This window comes from Erigeron canadensis, chromosome 1 (assembly GCF_010389155.1).
Source record: "Erigeron canadensis isolate Cc75 chromosome 1, C_canadensis_v1, whole genome shotgun sequence".
Taxonomy (NCBI): Eukaryota; Viridiplantae; Streptophyta; class Magnoliopsida; order Asterales; family Asteraceae; genus Erigeron; species Erigeron canadensis.
The window spans coordinates 59,116,026-59,142,740 of record NC_057761.1 but is presented as its reverse complement, the minus strand read 5'-3'; the positions used below and the strand labels follow the sequence as shown (position 1 = coordinate 59,142,740).

At 36.0% G+C, this 26,715-nt stretch overlaps 2 protein-coding genes across 2 annotated transcripts in view; one reads left to right on the top strand and one right to left on the bottom strand.

Moving 5' to 3' along the window:
• The window catches only part of LOC122607220, a 35,190-nt gene extending 11,992 nt beyond the window's left edge, over positions 1-23,198 (top strand). Inside the window, exons 10-48 of the mRNA XM_043780155.1 lie at positions 439-507; positions 599-678; positions 1,057-1,206; positions 1,542-1,605; positions 2,568-2,669; positions 2,832-3,026; positions 3,093-3,220; positions 4,716-4,866; positions 5,183-5,290; positions 5,373-5,474; positions 6,117-6,175; positions 6,461-6,563; positions 7,552-7,737; positions 7,807-7,923; positions 8,148-8,431; positions 8,943-10,438; positions 10,528-11,711; positions 13,117-13,245; positions 13,334-13,489; positions 13,694-14,311; positions 14,384-14,455; positions 14,848-15,315; positions 15,416-15,599; positions 15,711-16,467; positions 16,574-16,690; positions 17,632-17,905; positions 18,013-18,126; positions 18,209-18,292; positions 18,669-18,719; positions 18,810-18,989; positions 19,070-19,392; positions 19,687-20,046; positions 20,359-20,422; positions 20,549-20,695; positions 20,999-21,103; positions 21,288-21,398; positions 21,481-21,585; positions 21,699-21,768; positions 22,282-23,198. Of these exons, the coding sequence (XP_043636090.1) occupies positions 439-507; positions 599-678; positions 1,057-1,206; positions 1,542-1,605; positions 2,568-2,669; positions 2,832-3,026; positions 3,093-3,220; positions 4,716-4,866; positions 5,183-5,290; positions 5,373-5,474; positions 6,117-6,175; positions 6,461-6,563; positions 7,552-7,737; positions 7,807-7,923; positions 8,148-8,431; positions 8,943-10,438; positions 10,528-11,711; positions 13,117-13,245; positions 13,334-13,489; positions 13,694-14,311; positions 14,384-14,455; positions 14,848-15,315; positions 15,416-15,599; positions 15,711-16,467; positions 16,574-16,690; positions 17,632-17,905; positions 18,013-18,126; positions 18,209-18,292; positions 18,669-18,719; positions 18,810-18,989; positions 19,070-19,392; positions 19,687-20,046; positions 20,359-20,422; positions 20,549-20,695; positions 20,999-21,103; positions 21,288-21,398; positions 21,481-21,585; positions 21,699-21,768; positions 22,282-22,982 (9,768 nt within the window). The 3' untranslated portion in view covers positions 22,983-23,198. The remainder of the gene's footprint in view (positions 1-438; positions 508-598; positions 679-1,056; positions 1,207-1,541; positions 1,606-2,567; positions 2,670-2,831; positions 3,027-3,092; positions 3,221-4,715; positions 4,867-5,182; positions 5,291-5,372; positions 5,475-6,116; positions 6,176-6,460; positions 6,564-7,551; positions 7,738-7,806; positions 7,924-8,147; positions 8,432-8,942; positions 10,439-10,527; positions 11,712-13,116; positions 13,246-13,333; positions 13,490-13,693; positions 14,312-14,383; positions 14,456-14,847; positions 15,316-15,415; positions 15,600-15,710; positions 16,468-16,573; positions 16,691-17,631; positions 17,906-18,012; positions 18,127-18,208; positions 18,293-18,668; positions 18,720-18,809; positions 18,990-19,069; positions 19,393-19,686; positions 20,047-20,358; positions 20,423-20,548; positions 20,696-20,998; positions 21,104-21,287; positions 21,399-21,480; positions 21,586-21,698; positions 21,769-22,281) is intronic.
• A 1,277-nt stretch (positions 23,199-24,475) lies between these two features.
• On the bottom strand, positions 24,476-25,813 carry LOC122607227 (NAC transcription factor 32-like). Its single transcript, XM_043780165.1, has 3 exons — positions 25,495-25,813; positions 25,121-25,404; positions 24,476-25,009 (listed from the first exon to the last, which is right to left on the bottom strand). The coding sequence occupies exons 1-3, from the start codon at positions 25,691-25,693 to the stop codon at positions 24,578-24,580; spliced, it is 915 nt and encodes a 304-aa protein (XP_043636100.1). The 5' UTR covers positions 25,694-25,813; the 3' UTR covers positions 24,476-24,577.
• Positions 25,814-26,715: the final 902 nt, after the last annotated feature.

Here is a 26,715-nt window from a genome sequence, read left to right as displayed (position 1 = left end):
CTTTTTAGACTTGGGCGGCCGGTTTTTTTGTTGAAGTGTTTAGGGGGTCTTACTAGGTTTCTTTGTTCACCAAGCAATAAACCCTAATCTGTTAGCTTATATATTAAGTCTGCATTGTAATTCCTGGTTGTACTGAGCATTAATAAAATTCCCTAGTTGCAGCCGTGGATTAGTTCACACATATAGTGTGAGATTCCAAGCTAAATTCTCGTGTAATTTTATCTTTCTTGTTATTGCTAACAGTAGGTCAGGTCTTGTATTTATTAATTAGTGTGATTAAGTTTGTATTGTTTATTAGATACAATTCCTAACATTTATTAGTCTGGGTCAGTGACTAATTATTGCTAAAAGTTTTGGTTGAGATATTTGATGTTTTATAATCTGCTCTATGCTTGGTACGTAACATTAGCTGGATTTCACCCGTTGTTCTTTACCCAGGTGAACCGATCTGGACGGCTAGAGAATAATGCAGCACAATACTCTATCGATGTTGAGTTATCTGGCTTGGTTAGTTTTGCAACTAATTAATTAATTGACCACTGTCTAGGCTTGTTACTTTTTAATTCTATCACATTCTACTGACATCCCACAATTGTAGGTTTTGTCCCTGAATGAAGATCAGCTACAGCAAATCTTGTATCTATATGATTATCTATGCATCTGTCGTCTAAGAGAAAAGTGAGTTTTGTTTAATCCGGTCTATCCTTGTGTGCACACCTAACCATCAAGTAGCTTTAAGTCAAAGTATACATTTTGTTTCGCTTCTTGGTAGAAGACATTATTGACCTTGAATTTTGGGTGATCTTATCTGTTATACGAGTTGTCTATACTTGTTTAAGGTTTAAAATCATCCTAACAGAAACATAATTCCTTGTGACATGGCTTAAGGTCTACATACAAGATACTATTATGTTTAAATTTGGATTTGAATAACTAAGATATCTTTATAACACAGACAATTATTCACTTTTTGTTGCTGGGGTAGTTTGTGCAAATGTTTATATTATGTAAACTCGTAGATTCTTAAAGACGTGACATTGCATTTAATGTTCTTAGATATGGGCGTTATCGACCATGGGGAAGCCCTTTATCAATGAGGCCTGTGGGATGGCAGATACAATGGTGGCATTTTGCTCAACAATCTGTGATATCTGATGTCCGTAAAAGACTGAAAAGAACTTCATGGAAATATCTAGGGGAGCGGATGTAAGTTGATTTTTGTCCGAAACTAACCTTAATGCTCTTCTATATTGCTGCCAGCTTCTCGTTATGCCCTAGCCTTTTCAGCTTATATTCTTGAAAACCTAAAATTCTTTTAAGTCAGTATATTATCCCGTGCTTAGACTTTACCTAGCATGCACTGCATCCAAAACACAAGACCTTTTGCACAGAGAAAGGCTCTTGTATTTTGTAGTAGATGGAGAGAAAGGCTCTTGTATTTTGTAGTAGATGGAGTGGTGGCCGACCCTGTACAGATTGCCTTTTAGTTTATTTTTGAAATTATTGTATCTCATATATGATTTATAAATTTCTTTGTACAGAGGCATAAAGCGGCGGTATGTAAACCTGTACAAACTGAAACTGGAGTGTCTTCGGAAAGAGGAGGTTAGATCATTATTTATAGTGTTTTGGACAATAACTTATCACAAATTTCCGTCAATAGCCTGGGCTACACTCAAATTTTCCCCATGTGTATTATGCATTTTCTAGCCTGCGTACTTTCTCATTCCATTGAAATTAGGCCTCCACGATGCACCATCTGTAGAGATGCCATTTTTGACCCAATCTACTTATGAATATGTAGGTTATAGGAAAGGGGGCTTGAATGGGTTGTACTGTTTATTTCTTTATGCTCCAAATGTATGTTATTTTTGACTATTATAAATGAGTAATCATATTTGATATAGTACTATATTTTGGATAACAAGTGTTTTGGGTAAACCCGACCCATCCAAATTTAATTGTTTTGATGAGTTACACAACCTGCTTGACCCACTCAGTTTGCTACCTCTAAGCATACACTTTTTGATGGATATCTATTAGTCTGCAAAATTGCTTTTATGGGAGTGACATTTGTTGCTAAAATTTAGGTTAACTATTATACCAAATTTTAGATTTTGAAAGCTGGTTAATCTAGCAATAATATGCGAGTTGAAAATCTGCCAGTGATCAATGTCTTCTATCTTTTGTACCCCAAACCCAGTTTTGTTATTATCATTCAAGCTTTTAATCTGTAGGGAGCAACCAATTCATTAACACTATCCTTATGCTAACATGTGATGAATGTGAAGGCTGTCAATTGACATAGTAATGTTGATGAGTTGGTTGTTCCCTATAGCTTAAAAACTTGAATGATCATAACAAAATATCACCTTGGGTTTTGGGCACAGGAGATGGAAGACATTGGACTGATGTTGTTCCCTTTATTTTTTCTCTTGTTTCATGATTTTGGGCCAACTTTATCGATAGAACTATCGATAGAACTGTTAGTTGTATTTAGCTGAGTTGAGTTCATTGGCACTTTAGTAGTTTGTCTTTATTTATGCATATGTGGTGTATGTGATCAGCCTCTGGATAGTGCAACTGTTTTGGAGTTGGATCAAATGGAGAAAGAATATGATATAGACGATATCTTAAGTTATCGGTCTGTAGCCGAGAATGAGCTTCAGGTATGATTTCAATCATCGTTACTTAAATGGACCCAAAATCATTAGGATTAACCTTATTGAATATAATAGCCTTGGTCCATAGGGTCTGACTTTATTGTTTTGGTCTTTCTAGATTCCACTTTTCTATTTTATATATTCATTATAAAGGGCATACACATGTAGGAATTCTTGGTAGATTCAATTTCTGGTATTGGAGTTAATGAAGCTGACACTGCTTTTGACAAGTCGTTGGATGATGATCAAACATCAAGCAAGCCCCAAGGATGGCTAAAGTGGCTGTCCCGTGGCATGCTTGGTGCCGGAGGTACGGATGATTCCAGCCAGTTCTCTGGTGTTGTATCAGATGAAATAATCAAGGTATGCATGTTTAGTTAAATTGGTTGAAATGACTTCAATTGATCTAATTATCATATAATTTGACAGGATATTTACGAGGCAACAAAGTTTTATCCGACACCTTCCCCTGATTTGGATGCTGCTGGAAGTGATAGAATGCTTCTGTCTTCCATAAAATTCTCTATACATCAAATATCTGCTACACTGCGCAACAAGTATGATTTATTGCTGTATTCCTAGGTTTAATTTTAAAATATTTGAAAAATTGAGGGTTAACATCCCAACCAAGTGATGCTCTCATTAGCATATATGTCATTATATAGATTATTGATGATCTAATGTGGAAAATGATACGTGGGAAAGAGGTTAAACTGATATGAGGATTTTAGAACAGAGAACAATGGATGTGACTTGGATAAAGTTGCCACCACCAAGCCTAACAATCTGATTGAATCTAGGATAAAGTACTTAAACACCACCAAGATTAATTAGATTGGCGAAAGAAGGTGTTAATAGTGATAAAGCAGCAGCACCACACTAAAAACAATCAACTATCGACTCCTTTTTAGAGTAAACACTCAAGAAAAAGCTTCACAAGCTGTTGTATATTCAAAAAACTGATCGAAACTACAACTGGGAAGCCTTAATATATAGGCTGGATATTAGAGTGGTTCCCAAAGCAAACATTTAAAACTTACTTGGGAAGATATAATAATACTTGAAAATTAAAGAAAATCATTAATAGATAATTAATACTCATTAGTAGGTTCATTGACTGTAGACCTAGATGGGTTTTGGTCTGACTTATGGGCTGTTGGGTTGCCATGTGATCAGGTTCTTCCCTTCAGTAGCTTTAAACCCATATACTCCCTCTATATCAAAATCTGACCCGTTGCAAGTCCGGGTCATTAAATGGGCCTGTCTTAGACTAACAAAATACTCAGATGCACCCACATCAGAAAATGGTGAAGGTTCAGGTCTTGAGATACACAATTTCTCTCTATATAGTAGTTTCCCAAAACGAATACCTTTTTTCCTCTTTCACTTGCTGCTGAGCCTGAAATTGGCAATTGGCCACATACTGATTATCCAACTTTTTCTGTATGCTACAAAGAATCAAAGATACATAGTTAGCAAGAATTCTAAAGCGTACTATTTATGCCGGCGACAGCAAATAAGGTGAAAACATTAAATTTGACAAGATATTTAGTCTAGCTAAAGTGGTTGATGTGTGTTGCACCTCAATTGATCTAATTATCACAAGATTTTTGATGGGTTGGTATGATCATAATTTCTCTTCTTATTAGTGTTTGGGTCTATTTAGTGGCCCTATTGTGTTCACCAAAGTTCAAGAGTTTGGAGGCGACATATATTTTTGTGAAGGAAAATTTTCGCTTATTAGTAGATATTTGATGATGCAACCAAGGTGAGCCTTGTAGGTCTTTAAATCTGTTAAAAAACAATTTTATCATGTGCTAGCTTTTGGATGACAAGATCTGAGCTATCAACTTGCAAATTTCTGAAGTACTGCATCACAGACCATCATTAAGTTGACTTATAGGCAGATATCTGTTGATGAAAGTTTGAGCGGTGTTTGATTTATAATAATCTTTGTTTTTTAGAATGAGATCTATAATGAACTTTGAGTTTACCTTTTCGTGAATTAAATTTGTTCAAATAGTTTCCAAGACTTTCTTCCCTTTTTTCTAGGAAGTTTGATCGTGCTATTGCTGAACTGGTTTTTGTGGGGAATCTTGTGGAGTGCATGATTTGGGAGGATTCTGCTGTTGTTAATGCCTCGATCAATGCCGTGGAGATGATGAATCCATTAAGTGAGCACGCCATTTTACTTGTTAAAAGGGTATGTTCTACTGTAATTTCTGACCCTTGGCTTCCTATTGGAAAGTTGTTGAGGTATTTGATTTTCCACACTTGGATTTAACTTCCCTAAGTGGGGGCAATAGTTAGGTAGCGATAATGTTATGCCAAGAGATTAAATGATAGGGTTTGGGGAAAAGCTATTTGTAATATGTTTTAATGAATAAACTTTATTTATGACGTAGTATCTGTACATATTTGTTGGTAATATATCTTAATAAATCAGATTAAGTTCTTCCTCAGTAAATTATCTTTTGGTCTATTCTTGATTGTTATTAATACTGTCCAATTTCTGTCAGGTCGTTTTTGCGGAGGCTGCAGAGCATGATCTAGATGTGGAGAAACCATCTCTAAATATCCAAGCTTACATTCCGAAAGAAAATCGTGAGGGTGAACTGACATTGAAGGTATTTGTATTTTGCGTGCATTTTTTTATATACCAACAGCTAATATCTTTACCAACATTGTTTAGTCTTGGCTTTATTTCAGGTCCTGCTTGAACCAGTTAAAGTGATATGTGATCCAACATTTTTTTTGAATATCATGGAGTTTTATACGGTGCTGAATTCCTTCAAATCTCATGAAGAAAGGGTTAGTTTTTATTTTATTTTTATTGAATTTACATCTGACTTGGTACATGCATTTCCATAAGAACCTTTCTTAGGTTGCAGATTTATTATCTTTTTGTTTTTGTACTCAGTAATGATGCTCCATTCCTTATAATCTATAACACTTAACTAAGCTCATCCTAACCTGTCATTATAAAATACCTACTATATTATTAGAGACCTTCCGTTATATGACATCTAGTCAAAGTATAAGCGGCTCATTTAGTAGATGAACTGAAATAGTGTATAATGTTTTGCAAACATGAGATCAAAGTTTAATAAAGTATCCGTTCTCATAGAGTTATATTGTGAATGAGTAAATTACTTGAACACATCTTGTTTCTCCCGTAATTGATATGCCCCTCAAAAGTTAAAAAAGAAAAGAAAATAGAAGAAAGATGACTTAATATATGTGGTTGTTGGCCTGGATGCTTTCAACCATCTGTGCGTAGCAGGTTTTGTAACATTTTGGATATACAACTAATTGATTCCATATTATTAGATGAAACAGCCTGAAAAGTACCTTATACGTATTTGGAATAAGTAGCATAAGTGGCAAGCAACAGTTAAATTACATTGCTTAATTGGGTTTGGAGTCACAACTAACATTGTTTTCATGCTACAGGTCCTTAATTCGCTTAATGGGATAAATGACGTGAAGTCGCGGCTAATATCAAAAGCTGAGTATGTATCCTGTGATAGTCTCCCAGGCTATTTTTAATAGAATTACTGACATTTGCGAAGTGCTATCTATGTCATCTGTGTTCAACTCTTGAGCATTGTTAAATGATAGCTGATAGGGGTGTGCTTGGGTATCCATTATGCCTCAAGTAGAAGGTCCCAAGTTTTGACCCATTTTCATATCCCTTTAGGGCCTAGAAAACTTAGTTAACAGCAAGATCATGTCTAGAGTTATATCTGCTTTAAAATATAGTTACAGTTCTGTATTCTGTTTGCTGTGTTTTGCAGATATATATTGTCAAGTCGGAGGAGAATGATGTGGGATATTAGTTTGAAAAATGTTAAGATAATCATCCCATGGGAGATCGGAAACTCAGAGATTCATAAATTGGTACTTAATTTCTTGTCAGATGGTCATCTGAACATATTGTAGTGCGAATTTTCCTACCCTGATATTTTTTCAAAACCATGATATGCTCATGATCTGTTATTCTGTTAATTTGACAACAATGTTTTATTATGCACCTTGAGGTCTCTATACAAATGATTTTTCTTCGTTGACTTTGATTTAAGATGGTATTATATATACATATGTTGGTGGTTTTGTAATTAATTTACATAATTTTTATCTTGGCAATTTGGCCTACTCAGTTTGGAATTCTGAAAAGCTAGATTTATACCCCATTTGGATATGTTGATAAGATATATAGGCCGATTAATCTAGTTTATGCTACCAAGGATCATTATCTTGAGTAAATCATTATCATCAGATGAAGTTAAATATAAAGTAGTATTGGTGCTGAAAGTGATCTGTTGGCGTATTGTTGTCTACGGCCCATTAAAATGCTGAAGACAATTAGGGCAGCAGGTCTGATTTCAGCCAGCCCCATTACATAGGCCCGTTCCAGCTTTAGGAAACTTGGGGAGCAAGTTTAGCACCCTAATTGTAGCCTATATATTCTATCATCTCTTGTACATGTATTGTGTGGAAAATCAATGAGAAAACCTCTTTTCCCTGTGGATTAGTTCACACAGTTTAGTGTGAGATACCACGTTAAATCTCTTGTCCTTCCTTCTTGTTCTTTTCTGGCTCTTAATTGTGTGTGTGTGTGCAGTTTATTCCTAACATGATCATCTTATCTTAACTGACAACTTAGTTCTTGTTTTCTGATGGATAGTTATTATATATGACCTATCTCTAGCTAACCTGCAACTTATGTTCACTTACAGTTATATTATCTATTTCTAGGTTTCTAGTTTTAGCTTATTTGTTAGTGCCCCCTTTTTATGGTCAATCTGTTATCATGTTTTCCTTGTTTTGTTTTTTTTCTAAGAACTGTCCATCCTAAGAGTATCAACTAAATAATATAAATGGCCAGGTACTTGGATTAACAGGTGTTACTTTTGCATCAAAACATGATATTGGCTGTATTGCCCCTGACATTAATGTACCACCCCAATTCACGAGGAATTTGATAGATCTTGATTCTTCAAATGATATTCTAAAGGGCGTTCAGATTCAAGATCTGCATGATCACTTTGAAGTAAAAATAATAGATTTCGAGGTCAGCATTCTCTACATTTCAGTTAATATCTCACTCTTTTACACAGAACTGATGTACTGCATTCTGCAGATAAATTTGTCTGTGCCTTACTCTCCTCATACTTTCCCTATTTTGGAGAAACTCAATGCTTCTTCTGCTTTAGCAATGTGCATTGTCCAGGATGAGCCATTATTGAAAACATTGGAGGTAGGTAAACCTTCTGGCAACCTGACTTTACTGATGTATATAGCATGGGAAGTTATTGTAAGTACACTTACAATCACTAATGATTGGAGTCCTTCTATGGGATTTTCTTGTGTGGGACTCTGTAGCATGGGAAGTTATTGTGTTGAAATATAAAGTATTGATCTTTAGTGGTCTAGTAAGTACATGAGATGATACTTATGAAATAGTGCTTTGTTTGGCAATAGGTTTATGTTGTGGTGGAAACCCTTTTGGCACACTTGTCGCCCTCAATAGTTGGTGCAGTTTTGGAACTGATTGAAAGCGTTGATAAGCTGTATCAACCATCACACTCAGGGACAACAACAGTAACCTCATCATATGATATGGACTTGCCTCAACCAAAAAACATAAGTACCTCTTGGGTTTCTGTTATTGCTAATTTGGATTCTTCTAAAGTCATTGTTGACCTTGAAAATGGATTGGAGGCTAGCTGCACACTAACTGTTTCTCTGCAGGACTTAGAAATCAGGTATGTTCGTCGCTTTAATGTACTTCACACTAGAAATTCTGTATTAGCTGTCACACACCTAAATTTGTGTAAATTTTAATTTGAGTAGTAAAGTCTGGAAGTACAAATGAGGATATTTAACTCATTTCATTCCAGTCAGATTGCTCTCTTGATCATTGTGATTGCAAGAGGGGCGAATGTGATCATTACTGAATTATTCTCTTTTGTAAGTTTAGGTTTTTTATAATACTATGTTAATTGCAAGTGGGTTACCTCTTTAAGTTTGGTTGTATTAGTTTATCCGTGGGTGTCAATCAATATTACTAAAAAGTGAAAAAAATTTAGTAATCCAGTGGTCTCTTGTGCTTACTGTTATCTTTACTCACCAGGGCGTGCTAGATCATGTGGCTTGTTCCACCGAATCAGCATGGCTGTTTTATTGAAACTGTACATAAGCTTTGATATACATGATCAATTTGACTTTGGATTGGTTGCCAGGAATAATTTTGTGCTTTTGTTTTTGTATTTTTAGATTTATTGTTAAGGAATTCGTAAAAGCGTGCTGGATATGTTCACGGGCTTTCAAAGTAACTTCTTATTCATTGAAAAGCGGTGATGATCTTATACTATGCTTGTCTGAGAATAGTTTTTCTACTCACTCATCACAACAGTATGAAGATGAATCAAATGTCTCACCAAATGGGTGCCTCATGTTACATTATGATGGTGATTTGGCCGAGCACAGGTTTAGCATATGGTTAAGTGATGTTGATCTTCATTGCTATCCATATATTATTGGATTGCTGGCTGGATTTATTGATAAGCTATCCAAATGCGCTCCTTCACATGCAGTAAAGAATCAGAATGTTGTGGGAAGTAGCAGTACCTTATCTGGTTCATATTTTGACTTCCAGAAGTTTGGTTGCTCTAATATATCTGAGACTAGTTCTTCTGATTGGGAAAGTATCTCAGTTGAGCATTACCCTTTTGTTACTATATATAATGAAAGGTCACTTTTTGATCTTGAAAACTCACTTATTGACATCAGTCCAGACTGGAAAAGGGCTTTTAATATTAGAGGGAGTAAGATAAATAGTTCAAAGTTCAGTGCAAAAAAGGAATTTCAGAAACTATACACCCCATTTGTTGGAACTAATGGCATAAATTTACCATCGGATCTTGATCAAGTAGGCTTGGTTGTAGTTAATCTTCACCTCAGCAGCATAAGACTGCACTTTCATGACTCGAAATGCATTGTTGCGTCTGCTACTCTTCCTGCTGCTAAATCTTCTATTGCTATCCATGAAGACTCTTTTGATGTGCTTTGTTCTACCGAGGGGTTGATTGTCTCATCATATTGGTATCCACAGGCTCTGAAAGACTGTTTATGGGGCCCTGCATCACCAAATCTTTCCCCAGTGCTAAACATTCGTGTGAAGAAAGGAAACCGTGAATCAGCAGGATCTCGTATTGAACTAGATTTTGGTATTCAAAACGTATCTTGTATCTTGCCACCTGAGTTTCTGGCCGTTCTCATTGGTTACTTTTCATTGCCTGATTGGAACTCACATGAAAAGGAGTCACCTGCAGGGGACAACATTAGTTTGACTTATAAGTTTGAAATATTGGACTCTATTTTATTTGCACCCGTGGTTAATGCTCGTGACCAGTTTCTAAAGCTTGATATTCCACAGCTGTACTGCTCTTTTATTGAGAACTCTGATTTGGGTATCCTTTTGAAAGGCATCCCTGCTGAGTGTTGTGTTGCAGAGAACTTTATTGCAGATCATAATCATTGTCTAAATTTATTCGGAAGGAGCTTATCTCTACATCATCTTCTTCTGAAAGATGAGGTTTCTGATCCTTCGAAGTTTAATCACATTATTGAACGAAGTGTTAGATTAGTTGAATCTTTTAGTGGAGATATATGGATCAAAATACCATATGGATCTGAGAATCTATGTACTACTGCTGCTTCTTCAATATGTGTCATGTCAAGGATTAGTAATTCCCAACTTATTGTTGAAGGTAGAATGTTATCTTAAAAATTGATTCTAGACCCATGAACATATGTGATATATTGATTAATTTGAGGCTCATTTTTTTTTTCTTTTCAGGAAGCGACATACTTGGCTGTTTTGGACTATTAGGAGATGTCATTGAGGAGTTCTCGTCTGTTGGAAGTCTATCTCGATGTTTCACTTCTGATGTTTTACACTTTTTCCAGTCAAAGAGGAGTTCTAAAGAAAATCATGTGCTTCCTATTGAATCTTCAACTGTGTCCTTGATAGAAGTTAGATGTTCTATCCAAGCCATGTCAGTAAATCTATATTCTCAACAGATAGAATCTCTTTGTAAAGAACTTGTTGCCAAAGCTGACATGATATTCACATGTGCAGTATCAATTAGAAACGACAAGCCTCTTTTTCTTGATATGTCATTTACTTCTTTGACACTCTCTTCGCTGTTTCCCTCAGTTGTCTTAGTGGAATGCGCATCTTCTATCCAAAATGCATCTGCCATTCGCTTGAATTTCTTAGTGTCAGATGAGGGCGAAAAACAGCTTCACTTCTCTCTTCCTTCTGTTAAAATATGGTTGTTTTTGTCTGACTGGAGTAGAGTTATTGACCTTTTTTATTCTTCCTGTGTACAACTTTCTACAATCCGGAGTGAGGAATCAAAGAAACCCACTTTAGATTTGTCTGACCGTGTTGATACTCCAGACAGTACATCTCCATCTATTAGGGTGTCAAGTTACATATCTTCTGAAGACATAGTGCAGCCTCCATTTTCGCTAATTGTGAAATCGGATCACATTGGCGTAAAAATTTATGTTCCTGTTCAAGTCTCTGAAAAAGCATATAGATATGTTGGGGCACACCAAATTCGAGAGCAGAATCCATTTGACAACTACAGCTTTCTCTCAATATGTTTGCAAAGCAGGTGCATGGATTTGAATATTAATGATAAAAATGCATGTCTGAAGTCTAATATTGGGAAGACAACAGGAACAGTTGAATTATGCCAAAACAAGAGTGTCCGTTCTTGGCCCCTTTTTCAGTTGTTGCAGGTTGATGTTGAAACTGACATTACTAACGATGAGACGGGGCTCATGCATTTGAAGGTAGATATTCAGTGTGATAATCTAGATGTTTGGCTTTCACATGACACATTTTACTTCTGGCAAGCTATGCACTTATTGTTTCCGGAGGAGGAATCTGGGCCTTCTCAACTTCCAATGTGTGGTATAAGTCTCAAATTTCTCTTAAGGAAGCTTTCCATTCTTTTGACAGATCAAAAGGTATGTTCCTATAAGCTTGATACACTAATGCATTGATCTAACTTTTGTTAGGTGGAATAGGCAAATGTTTTTTTTAATATCTGACTGTTGATAATTATATATCTGCCTATTGAATATTTGAATGCGCTTGTAATTTTGTATAACTATATTTGTAACTCCTTGTGTATATAGTATAGATGTACTCTGTGTCATAATTGTGTATGGATTATTTGTGCTGGTCATATCTCAAAGAAACTATCCTTCGGTATATGTGTTTCATATCTGTTTTAAGATTTTTTATTCCACTTATTTGCAACAATAGGGTTTTGTCTGCCTCCGATATCAGTGCTTAGTGAGGCACAGGTCAAAATATGTGTGTGTGTGTGTTTGTAATGGTGTTCAAATGAGAACGCTTATTAAAATATGAAGAGTGAGAACGCTCAAAGTTTTCATTTTGGTGCATTATGAGTCCAAAACCTTACATAGTTTGTACTTAATTACCACTATTTAAGTGTTTAACAACACATTGATGCGTCAAATAGGAAAAAATACACCTTGTCACTATGTACATTGAGTTTGTGAATCTTAATTTTTTCAAAACAATCAAACATAGTGGAAATCTGTATGAGTATTTCTATGCAAAAGCATTAATTAGGAGTGTTCTCACTGTTCTGATTTTAAAAAGATGCTCTCATTTGAATACCAATATAAATATACGAGCATAGTGCCCGCGCGTTGCAGCGGCTAGAAGGCGAGGACAATATAAAAGGGAGGCGGTGGTGGAGATCGAGGGCGGTGGTGGAGAAGGAGGGCGGCGGCAGAGGGTGTTAGAAGGTCGAGGAGAACGTGTAATGATTAGAAAGAAGGTAGGGGTGTAAGGGTATTATGTGAATACTGAAAAAATGCTTAATTTCCAAAAATAAAAAAAGCAATATGCTTTATAGAGGACCATTTTTATTTTTGGAAATTAAGCATTTTTTCAGTATTCCCATAATATGTATGATAAACATATACTCTATGTATGATAAACATATACTGTATGTATATATGTATGTATGTGTATATGTTACATACATGTATATATGTGTGTGTGTGTGTGTGTGTATGTATGTATGTATGTTATTGAAAAATGATTTTGGAGGTTTAATGAACTAAACACTTTGGGCATTTTCAGCCCATTGGCACGTTCAATTCATTTAATCTATGTGTCCTTTCCCTTATTTCTAACCTGACTTGTTAGAAAGAAACATAACCCGAATCGACCCTTTTATATGTAGATAGGTTGAAATTTCCACCTCTAGTTTAATCCACTAATACTTTCAATTCTCTTTCATTATCTAGTGGCTTGCATTTCCATGTCTTCCCTTAATCTAATGATTATAGTGGTGAAACTAATACTGTTTTTGACTGATTTCTTATAATATAGTGGAGCTCCAGTGGCCCTCTTCTAGAAATCCTTATGGGAAGCTTCTTGTTTCATGGTATCATAACTGAGAACCTTATGGAAGGATCGATTGATAGTGAGCTTCAAGTGAACTACAATAACATTCACAAGGTGAAATATTTGTTGCTTAGAGCTATGCGATCTCATCCTCACTGGAGTAGTATATGTAATGATCAATTTATTTTCATTATGCTTCCAGGTGTTGTGGGAGCCTTTTCTTGAGCCTTGGAAGTTCCAAGTAAGCTTAAGAAGAGAGCATGGGAAGAGCGCTCTCCAGAACAGCCCAATCATGACTGATGTTCATGTTGAGTCAAGAATGAATCTCAATATCAATGTTACTGAATCTCTTATTGAGGTGTTTAATAGCATTCTCAAATCTTTTATTTTTGTCGTCTTATTTTACACCACTTTTGGAATATTTTACACCTTTTTGAGGAGACACAAAACTTCGGTCCGTGTGACGAATATATTCCTTATTTAGAATAATACAAGTTCACTGATATTTTATGCTGTTGGAAATTGTACTTATTTCATATTCTAAAAATTATGTGTTCTGAAGGTTGCATTCAGAGCATCTGATATGATTAAGGATGCTTGGGATCCTATGGAGCTAAATGTTATTTCTGAAAACTCAAGATTCATGGGAGCGGGTACCAGCGAAAATGCACTTTCCAGCAGATATGCCCCATACACACTTGAAAACTTAACTTCGCTGCCTTTGGTGTTTTATATTACCAAAGGTTCTAAAAATGCTGACGGTTTTGATGCATCATCATTAAAAGATGGAAAATATGTGCAGCCTGGTTCTTCATATCCAGTGTATATTAGTGATACCCCAGATAAACAAACCTATAGCTTTAGTACTAGCCATTCTTCTGACAATTTAGGTGAAAGGAAAATTGTAGATGTACAACATCACTATATCATTGTTCAACTTGAGGGAACTTCCACACTTTCGACTCCTATTTCTATTGATCTGGTTGGTGTTAGCTCCTTTGAGGTGGATTTTTCTAATGCGTCTACTAATATGGGAGTTGATGGTGGTGGTGATATCTCCAAAGGTGCAAAAGAGTTCGAGGGGAACAGGAGATTATACTCAAGCAGCAGCTATGTTGTCCCGGTACTAGTTGATGTTTCAGTTCAGCGATACACAAAGTTAGTGCGCCTGTACTCGACGGTAAGTCCAACTAATGGGCCATGCTTAGCTTTAATGCTTGTTTCTGTTCCTTCTAAAGCTATCCAATTTCAGGTCATACTCTTGAATGCAACGTCAGTGCCATTTGAAGTGCGATTTGATATTCCATTTGGCGTATCTCCGAAGGTATCTTAAGCGTTGAAAATGTGTTTAATATAACTAGCTAAATGCCATGGGGAGTGGTCGAATTGGTAAAAGGTTGAGTGTAAGTCTAATTTTTAGTGCATACCTCTTAAATAATTCTCCTCAGATACTTATTATTTTAATATCTTATTGTCTTTATAATCATAATTAAGACAGTAATAATTTATAAAAAAATACACTGAGAAAGTGGTGTTGGTCAACCGAAGCAACCCAGTTTGGCCCGGTTCAACCTGTACCAATATATGTCTTGACCCTAATTCATTTTGATCCTTCTCCCAGTTCGTCCATGCTTGCACCTCTAGTTTTTTTTTTTCCACTTGATGACTGGTTGTCATGTGTCAATTTCAATGTCTCATAGTGTTTGTCAACCTCAGATTCTGGACCCAGTGTATCCTGGTTGCGAGTTTCCCCTTCCTCTACATTTAGCTGAAACAGGCCGCATAAGATGGCGTCCATTAGGCAGCACATACCTATGGAGTGAAGCTTACAGCATTTCAAATATTCTCTCTTATGAAATTAAGATTGGATATTTGCGCTCATTTGTCTGCTATCCTTCTCTTCCAAGCAGTGATCCTTTTCGCTGTTGTGTATCGGTGCATGACTTGTGCTTGCCTTCTGTTGGGAGAATAAACAAAGGATCATCTCTTTACACTAATGAGACTGTAAGGCAATCAGCTGAGGACCACAAAGGTGACAAGATAGAGAACCAGGATCACTTAAATAAACGTTGTATTCACCTCGTTACATTGAGTAATCCTTTAGTTGTAAAAAACTACTTACCAAATACAATATCTTTGATGATTGAGAGTGGTGGAGTTACTCGTAGCGTGCTGCTTTCAGAGGTTGGTAGCTTGTCATAGGCTTCCATTCTTTTCTCTTTTGTTCTTTTGAGCTTGAACTTCTTTTTATCATGCTGATTCATATTTATTCCAACATCTGCAGGTTGAAACTTCTTTTTATCATATTGATTCGTCACATGATCTCTTATTAAATTTCCATATACATGGGATCGGATCATCTGTTGTAAGGTTCCCTCGTGCGGAGAAGTTCAGTGAAATTGCTAAGTTCAGCGGAACGAAGTTTTCTTCATCAGAATCCATTAACTTTAATGCCGATGATTCTAAATGTGATAAATACTTGGTCTTTTTATAATTATTTATCTCTCTCACATGCACATGCATGCGCAGACATTTGCCACACTAAAACTGATTGGTGTCACTATTGTTTTCTTGGTTAGGTCCATTATATGTTACAATGGAAAAGGTGATGGATGCATTTTCTGGATCTCGTGAAATCTGCGTTTTTGTTCCCTTCTTATTGTATAATTGCTGTGGTTTCCCCCTTATCGTTGCCAACTCTACAAATGGATTGGCAACACGTGGTTGCATAGTTCCTTCCTGTTATGATATAGATGAACGTGGCCCGTCTGTAGGCAAAGAAGATGGTCTTGGCCTTTTGTCTTCCAATCTGCTTTTGCATAATGACGGTGTGAGGAGGTTTCCCCTTAATAATAATCTTGTCTCTACTAGAAAGAGCTTGGGAACATATAATAGTAAGTTTCTGAAGGAATCCTTCACATTATCGGGTTCATCTATAACTGCTCTAGGAGGATCAGAGAAGAAAACTATAGTCACTCAAAACTCATCTCTGCCTAAAAAGGAGAAAGGGGTTTCAAGAAGTCAACCAAATGGGGAACAGATTGATTTTAGTGAAACAAATCGCAAAAAGGTCAACTTTTGCATGTATTCTCCTGATCCTAATCTTTCATCGAGTGAGATTATGGTTAGGGTTAGACGGTGCCAGTCTGATATTGATGTGGAAAGTATCTCGAACTATGCATGGTCTAATCAGTTTTTCCTCGTTCCACCAACTGGTTCGGCTAGTATTCTCGTTCCCCAATCATCAAACAATGCTTCATATATGATCTCTGTTGCGTCTAGCACTGTTGCTGGGCCATTTTCTGGGAAGACAAGGATTATTAATTTCCAGCCCAGGTATCACGGTTTGATATCTCTGCACTCATAGTACTTAGTAGTTTCTTTTGCAACATTGGTTATCCTCTCCTTATTGATATTTTATCCAATTTTTCTTATACTCCAGATATGTGATTAGTAATGCATGCAGTAAGGATTTATGCTATAGACAGAAAGGATCTGACTTCATTTATCATTTGAAGGTGGGGCAGCATACCCATATACATTGGACTGATATAACCAGGTATGCATAATTTTTCTTACATTCAGTTTATATCCCCTTGAGATGTGAGACATACACGATCTTCTGTTGGTCCAAACTTCAGCCTGCTACCGTCTAACAGACATCAGTCTCTGCCCCCATTGTTTGTAACCCAACGATAAATCTTGTTATCTACTAAAACTTATGCAGAGCCGCACAGTTTTTCTCTAACAAGCTGTATTATTAGGTAATGTCCATCTTTCAGTTTCTGCTTCATTGCAGTTTGGCCGTGTGGGTAGATCTTTCAGGCACTCTGACCCTATAAGAATACGAGAGTTCGTAGACCGCACTTAGGTTTAACGCATGTCATATCCTGCGTCCGTAGTTTTTCTTTTTTTTTTTTTTAATTCTCAACAAAAAGAAGTTGATGTATCTTAAAATATTTTCGGGTTGCTGGGCTTTGAGGATGTGTTGCTGACTGATTTCACAAATTGTTGATATGGGGAAGATAGTTAGCTCTTTTTCTAAATGTTGAGTAGAAAGATAAAAGATTATGAGAGTTGAGATTTTAAAGAAATCTAGATCAAACTTACATCTTAGGAAGATTACGATGTAATAAATTATATTGGAGTAGAGATATATACCTGCCTTAGACTTCTATGAGAAACCAAGTAAAATTAATAGCAAACCGAGTTCTACTTGATTGTGCTTTTCTTAGTATCCTTATTAAAGTATGCTATAAGACTTGTATTGGGATGTTTGTTTATTAGAAAGTGTCAGAAAAAGAATAAAGGTCAGTTGTCACTATGTCATCCTCGTGCTTTACCTGATCAAATCTGCCACCTAGATCTTTATTTTTTATTTTTCCAGCATCAAGCTTAATATGTTCCCTATACATTTCTATGATGCTGCCAAATGTATTGTTTCTGTTCAGTTATTTGTCATTGTCTTCTGTTACATCCATATCTACTTGCACTTGGCAGGGAATTACTCGTTTCTGTTCGCTTTGATGAGCCCGGATGGCAGTGGTCGGGGTGCTTCTTTCCAGAACATTTAGGTGATACGCAATTGAAAATGCGGAATTATGTTTCTGGTGCAGTTAATATGGTACGCGTGGAGGTTCAAAATGCTGATGATGCAATCAGAGATGAGAAGATTCTGGGGAATCCGCATGGAGACTCTGGGACGAACTTGATTCTTCTATCCGATGATGATACTGGCTTTATGCCATATAGGATTGATAATTTCTCGAAGGAGGTTAGTAGGGTATATGGTAAAGTTATGTGCATGTCATGATTAGATCTCTTAAAGCAAACTTTAGTACTCATTATATAGATCATATGAACAAACTTTGTTTGCTGCAGAGACTGCGGATTTATCAACAAAAATGTGAAGCAGTTGAGACTGTTATTCATTCCTATACATCTTGCCCTTATGCATGGGATGAACCCTGTTACCCACATCGTCTGACTGTTGAGGTATGCATTCAATTTGTGAACCATCATATATTGTTAACACGTGCAGGGTTGATTCTCAACTATTCTATTCTTAATCTCTTAGGTATTTGCCGAGCGAGTCATAGGGTCTTATTCTCTTGATGATGCGAAAGAGTACAAACCTGTGTATTTACCTGCAAAAGCGGAGGTACATATGGTGTTTTCAAATTATCATCTAGTTTCTTATAATCTTAATCACTTAATAAGGTGCCACTGCTTCTTAGAAATATTTGAAACTAGTGATTTAAAATAAGTGTATACAGATAGTGCAATACTTTCGGATGTGTAGATAATCTTGCTTTAGTTGTATTTTATTTTTATGTTCAAATTAATCCCTTGTGAATTGAATAAAATCAATCGCTTTCTCTCTGCTTAGATATAGTGTGCTAGAAGCATTTTACCGCTTAAATTCAAAAGTCTCACATGTGATAAAATTAAAATATCTTTGTGAGAGAAAGCATGTGGGATTCCGATTACCAGTTGATTTATCTGAAACTCACAACTTTCATAATTTCCATTAGCAGAAGCCTGAAAGAAGGTTGCTGTTATCTGTCCATGCTGAAGGAGCATTGAAGGTTAATTCTAGTGTTTCACTGTTCCAGAAACAAATGTTTGGGTTCAATAGTCTAATTGTTTTTCTATGTGGCATCGTTTGTATTATATAGGTCCTCAGTGTCATTGATTCAAGTTTTCATAGTTTTGAGGATATAAAAACTCCACATTCTCCCCGGTTAAATGATAAAAGAGAATATGACCCGAGGCAGGAAAACTCTGTTCTTTACAAGGAAAGATTATCGATTTCCATTCCCTTCATTGGGATTTCCGTTATGAATTCTCAACCGCAGGTATCGTTTCTTGGATATTTGCTACAAATTCATGGTAGTTTAGTCTTTAGACCATCCTAACGGAGTTTCCGACTTTGTAGGAGTTGCTTTTTGCATGTGCAAGGAATACAATGATTGATCTGGTTCAGAGTTTGGACCAGCAAAAGTTTTCCCTGAAAATATTTGCTTTGCAGATTGATAACCAACTACCAACCACACCTTACCCTGTTATATTATCTTTCGACCATGAAAATAAGCAAATCCAAAATTCTCAGATCAAAACTAAAGAGGAAAACTTGAGGGTCAAAGGTGAACGTAAACAGTTTGTATCTGACAAGTCATGCGAGCCTGTATTTTCATTGGCTGCAGCAAAATGGAGGAATAAAGATAAAGCATTACTTTCATTTGAGCATATAAGTTTAAGGTATCTTGAATTACAGTCAAGAGTTTATTAATACTTTGGGTTTGCCTCACACTTTCTATCCATATTTTTTTGTATATACAGAAAGTATTTCTGTAATAATATGAGATTTTTTTAATATAAAGTTATTCAGGAAGTTCTATACATAACTCACAGTTTGGGTGAAGTTTGTCTTTTTCAACCAATCAGATGTTAACTAACATATTGTTGCTCGTTTGAACGGCTAGAGTAAAAACCCTTTAATGAACCCAACATTGGTAGATGCATCAGAATTACTCATTATTTTTTCTGCTTTAGAATGACAGATTTTCATCTAGAGCTCGAACAAGATGTTATCTTAGGTCTGCTTGACTTCTTTAAGAGAGTGTCTACAAGGTTTCATAGCAAGGCGATGCCACATATGGATTCAGTCCTGCACCCATTGTCCTCAAACTTCAGTGTAAATATGAAAACTAAAGTTTCTGAGACCCATCAAACCGATAAGGCAGATAGGGATTCTATGTTTCTTGACAGTAAAGGTCGAAGTCAAATAGGTCCTTTACTACCATCAGTAGTGCCCATTGGAGCACCCTGGCAGAAAATCTACCTTCTAGCACGAAAACAAAAGAAAATATACGTTGAAGTGATTGAAGTAGCCCCCATTACTTTAACTCTAAGGTGAGTGTCTAGATTTTTCGCCTGTTTTTTTTTTCTGTTATGTTCATATACTATATCAAAGTACATATTCATACTTTTGGTGGTATGCCAAAGTTTTAAGATGAGAACTGTAACTGAACAGCTTGTACTGGTTCAGTATCGGATCAAACCTGTTTAGAACCGATTCGGTCCCAAACTGGAATATTCAAACTGGGGACAGATTTTGTGTTATGATTCAAACTGAGTGTGACGCCTATTTATGCCACAAAGAGGGGAAATATGTGCACATATGTTCACTTATGGCCCAGTTCCTTTTCCTTTTTTTGTCCTTAGCTTTTCCAGCAGTCCGTGGGTACTAAGGAATGGAATACTTACATCAGGAGAATATCTTATACATGTAAGGGTGATTTTTGCGATATTTATTTTAACTCTAGGGTCCTTTCAACTTGTCGTGTATCTCATTCTTTTTTAAATTTAATTTAGACATTATACACGCACTACTTATTTAAGCGATTGTGTACAGAGAGGTCTTATGGCTCTGGCTGATGTAGAGGGAGCACGAATTCATCTCAGGCAACTGACGATTTCTCATCAGTTAGCTAGTTTGGAATCTATCCGAGAGATCTTGATCATACATTACACGCGACAGCTTCTTCATGAGATGTACAAGGTTAGCTTTATTTTTTAGTATGTGAAATTTCAATCTATGAGTTTTTCGGGGCTCAACTCTAATTCTTCTGCCTTTCAATGGTAATATATATTGTGATGTGAATTGTTCTTAATATTATTGATACAACGAAGGGCTTTATATAGCCAATGTACAATGCATGAATACCGAAAAAATGCCAAATCTAAGACATACTAAAACTAGGATCTAATAACTTAATGGACAAGGAATATAATTAACTAATATATAGTTTCCTTGATAATATATAACAATTATTTTAGAAGTATTCTGATTATTTTGCTTCAGGTTTTTGGTTCTGCCGGGGTTATAGGCAATCCCATGGGTTTTGCAAGGAGTGTGGGACTTGGCATCAAAGATTTTCTGTCAGTTCCAGCCAGGAGCTTTAAGCAGGTAATACTAGGTTGCATCCTAGAGCATCGTCAATGTCTTTTGTTCTACTTGAGGTGGGCAAGTTGGATCATGGGACAGTGTACCAAAACTGGAGCACATTGAAATGACCAGAAACACTTTTTGTTTTTAAGTTGTACAATAAATGTATTTTCCCTTTGATGTATGGTTTAAACAATATATGCAGAGCCCAGCCGGTCTTATCACAGGCATGGCACAAGGAACGACTAGTCTTCTTAGTAATACTGTTTATGCCATAAGTGATGCCGCCACTCAAGTCAGTAGAGCGGCACACAAGGTATATCTAGCTATCTTAAATTTAAATACCCATTTACCTTTGAAGACTCTTGTGCACAGGATAATAGATTTTATACTGGCAGGGTATTGTTGCATTTACAATGGATGACCCAACTGCAATGGAAATTGAAAGGCAACAAAAGGGCATGTCAACTCATGGCAAAGGCGTCATAAACGAACTTTTGGAGGTATGTTTGTCCCCTAATCTAACTCTTGCCTTGTTATAAAATAATCTTATCCCTAATACGGTTCACTTTCATAGTCAGCTAGATTTCTAAACATTTTGTCGTTTTAAATTTAGGGGCTCACTGGTCTTCTTCAATCACCAATTAGAGGAGCTGAAAAACATGGTCTTCCAGGAGTACTCTCAGGTACATATTTGTACAGATAATAACTTTGTTAATAACATGTTGGATAGTTGTCTTGTGAAGTGCTAGTGGCAGTCTTATGAAAACAGTGGTCGTTCTGATGCTAAACCTAAGATTAAACACGACCACTTGTGTTTATAGTTGTTATCTACACCACAATGATACTATGTAAACAAAAGAAGTGGATACTGGCTAGAGGCAACAATTTCAATGCATGTAGTTTTAAAACGGGTTGGGTCGGGTCATTATTTTTTACTTAAAGATCAAATAGTTTAAGTAGAAAATATAGTAAGAAGGAAATAGGTCAAAAGTTTTCCAAAGTGTCCTTTATCATGCAACCTAATTACTATCTTTCTTTCTCAAATATAGCACATAGTTAAAAAATTGGACAAAGAATCACCCAGCTCATACCTGTAACTTATCCCTTATCACCGGAACACCCGACCTGCCTGTCTGACCCATATTTATCCCTATTTGGCCTAGCTGATAAAAGATGAATATCTATTTCTTTGTCAGGTATTGCTCTTGGAGTAACTGGACTTGTAGCGAGACCAGCTGCAAGTATCCTTGAAGTCACAGAAAAAACAGCTCGAAGTATTAGAAACCGAAGCAAACTCTACCATGTGGGGTCTCAACGCCTACGAGTCCGTCTCCCTAGGCCTTTGAGCCGAGACTATCCCTTAAGACCTTACTTATGGGAAGAAGCTGTTGGTTTGTCTGTACTTGCAGATGCCGATGACACCTTGATGTTGAAAGATGAAACCCTAATTCTTTCTAAACCAATTAAACAAGGGGGCAAATTTGTCATAATTACCGAACGGCTTCTATTGATTGTTAGTTGCCCGAGTCTTGTACATTTGGGAAAACCCGAGTTTCGTGGGGTCCCTGCTGACCCTGATTGGGATATAGAAACTGAGATCACATTGGATAGCGTGATACATGTAGATACAGATGAAGAAGTTGTACACATAGTTGGAAGTAGTTCAGATATTGTTTTCAGGCAGAATCAGAACCAACAAAAAAGAGGCGTTGGAAATTCAGGAAAGCAAAGATGGTATAAACCCCCTACGCCGCTACCACTTTTCCAGATGAATCTGGAATGCTCATGTAAAGAAGAAGCAGTAGAACTGTTGAAAGTACTTCTAGCGACAATTGAAAAGGGGAAAGTGCGGGGATGGGGTTGTGTGCACCGTTTGCATCAGAGTAATGTTAGGTAAAGTGGCGGCTGTACATGATTATATCATCGGTTGTAAATTTCTTGTAGATACCACTAGGTCCACCAGATAGGGTGTTGCTATATCCCCATCAATTAGATCAAAGGCAGAAAAATGAAAGTTACAAAAGGAAAGAAGTAATACATTATATGCAGTACATTGAAAAGTCAGAAACTGAACATGGTAGTATTTAATTATTGATTATATTTTTTTGTAGTATATATTTCTTTTGTTTGGAAAGATTAATGATTAAAGTAAATTATTATTATTAGTTCCAGAATCCAGACTGATGATAGTTAGATATATGGTTTTACGAGGGTAAATATGAAGTTATTCTTGGAATGAATATATGACTTTATGAATTGTATACTGAAAAAACTTGTATGAGTGTATGAATTGTATACCTTGGTTTTAAAAATCGCGCTTTAAGCGCGATTAAGCGTTCCTAAGCGCTAGCTTAAACGCTTTATTGTACATTAAGCGTAGGGTGTACATAAAGCGTGTGATTTTTGCGATTTTTAGCGCTTTTTCATTAAGCGCTAGGCGCTAAAAAGCGTAGGATTTTTGTAAAAAAGCGTTCTGATATTTGTATATTAGGCTTTAGGTGAAATAGGCCCAGAAGTTAGGTTCATTTAGTAATTGGGTCTAGTACTCTAAAAGATTAGGTTGGCATTGATAAAGGTGGGACTAATAAGGGCGGGAAAGATAAGGTTGGAGAACCTATTGGGGGTTTTTAACCTAGTTGAAGGTACGAACAACGATTATCTCTTTATTCATCTCCTTGCTGCTGTAAAATGTGAAGATAAAAGTGATTAGGGCTCTTAGTTTAACCTTAGAACCTCTAAACAACCTACTTTTGAATACCTATCTGCCTATCTTCTGTGATTTTTAGTTTCTAGCTGCTAGATTGTTTTGCTGCTTAAAGGTGCCTTTGCTACATAAAAGAGTTTTTGATATATGTTTTAGTCTTGTTTGTGTTATAAATACTATATATATAATTTTAATATTTTTATAAAGTGTGCGCTTCGTGTACGAAAATCTCGCCGCTTTTCCGCTTAGCGCTTTACGCTTCGGAATTGGACTTTATCGCTTTTGTGCGCTTAGCGCTTTTTAAAACCAAGTTGTATACTGAAAAAACTTGTGCATTGTTAGTTTGGAATGTCAATATGGAATGAGGATACGATTGTGCCTAAAGGTGGTTAGTGGGTTTTCGTCCGCTTCTAACTAATACAACAACTTATATAAATTTTCATTGTAAAAGTTAAATCGATATAATTTTCTTAATTTGACCTTTCTTTATCAAGCAATTGACCCTTTTTAGTGTCGAATCTTGGACCCGGTATCGCTTATGGTATTTACATTATTGAAACATCATATTATAAACAAGTCAGAAACGAAAGTAAAACGCTGTATAGTTTGTGTAAAGATAATTTGCTGCATCTAATAACTAGTGTGAATGTGAATCTTCAACATGTTGGAAAAGAAGACCCAAAACATATTTGAAGGTATTTACATGATTGAAAGTTTCATGAATAAACTCTGCTCCAAAACTCATGGATCATATAGATATGTACTCAATAATAATAGCTCCCAAAATACTAAAAAGAATATTGTTGTTGACTTGAATAATAATCTATCATTGGCATTTTATAAATGTCATGATTAGGAGGCATTGTTTCTAAAAAACGGTCTAGATCTTCCAAGCTAAAACTGTCAAGCCACTCATTTCCAAAATCTTGATCATCATCAACATTATGCATCAAAGTTTCAGCTAGTCTCATGTTGTTTTCGTCACTTGAAAACATGATGCTGTTTTCAACATTACCATTGAATTCGCCATCGGAATACTCAAACGAATTTAAACTTTCACTGTTATTATTGTTAGTATAACTATCCCCTCTTTGTATTTCACCTAACGGCAATTGTGGATGAAGATCACGACTATGTTGAATGTCATCATTTTGTTGTATGCCCATCTCTTTCGGATTGTTTTTCTTGTTGTAAAGACGGCATAAAACCCAATCATTCAACTACACACATGTCATACAATAAAATTAGAGTCCATTTTAAGCTAGCTAATAATTATAAATGAAAAGAAAACCATATACTTTACTAATAAACAAAATTTTGTCAAAACTAACCTTGGAAACTTTAGTATGTTGATAATCGTTTGGGGTGGGAAGTCTATATTCATGCATGATCCAATTTGTCTTGATTCCTTTAGTCCCTTTTCCCGAGTAAAAAACCAAGGCTTTCTTGATCCCAACAGTCGTATTCGGGTCAGATTTAGACTTGATGGGCTTATCCGCCCCTGTTGCTTTCCAATACCCGTTTCCTGTGACTCGATTTGGTCTGGACCCATTCGGATATTTCTTGTCTCTTGGTGTAAAAAAGTACCATTCCTTTGTTCCAAACAAAGCCATGTCTGAAAATATATCACAAAGGCTCATTAGTTATTTTCAAATGGAGTACGTACGTATAATCGACAGGAAGATTTTAAAGAAAAATAACGTACCAGGAAGCTCCCAAGGTTCGTGTTTATAAAGATCGACGTCGGCTATAATCGACAAAGGTGGAGCTGATTTTCGACACAGATAATGAACGATGAGCTCCTCGTCGGTGGGGTTGAAACGAAAACCAGGTGGCAAGTTCAACTCAGACTCAGCATCTCTGCTTCTTTTTGTTGTTACTGATTTAATAGAAGGTGATCTCATCGATCTTCTGATTAATTAAAAATTAGTAAATCGCTTTTTGTATGTTAACTTGAAGTTGTTTGAAGATTGTGTGTGTGTGAAATTTGATTGATGAGGAGGATAGGATGGAATAAATTTGGGCAAGGATAGAGGGAACGTGGAGGGTATTTATACCTTGTTCTGAATATACATACATACACACAAGTGTAATTGTGTATCGACAATAAGTGGCCCACAACCAAATTGGGTGGTTCCCTTCCCTGCTGCTGCTGCTGCTATATAAATCACGTGCAAACTTTTAAAAAAAGGGTGACGTCAACAAGAAATAAGTATGATTGCGTCGACTATCCTTTTTTGCCGACTAGTATTTTTACTTGAACTGCTTTGCAACTAACGTTGTAATACGTGTTAACATAAACTCTAAGCATATTGTTTATGGTTTACACATATAACTACGAAAAAAGAATGATACATCAACAATTACTTAACAACCATCTAACAATTATATAAATATATTGTCAACAATCAAACTGACAATTGAACCCCGTAATATTTGATTATAAACATATGGTAATAATCAAACGCGCCTACTCTCAGAACGCACCATGGCTGTGAGTGTAGATGTAATCGTCTATGCTGCAAAATCACCACGTTCACAATTACATAAGCTCAAAAGGCAAAAGCTATGACTAGTGAAATCATTGTTTATTTAAAAGAATCATGTTTACTTTTATGTTTCATCTATAATTTACAACATATTATAGATAGTGACAGACGCACGTAAAATTTGATTATTTTGTTTTTACGTGCCTGGATGGTTTTCATTTGTTTTTAAGCGCATGAATTTTAAAACAAAAACACTATATCTACAAAAATGTCATCTTATTTTTTTTAAGTTTGCCATATATTGACTAAAAATCTTCAATTTTCTTTTTTTCTTTAAGTCATCTTCTGATACCCATATTAATTTCTAATGTAATTGGGATATGTCATATCTACAAACAATGGAGAACGGGTCAACAATGATGTCCACTTGTCTACAT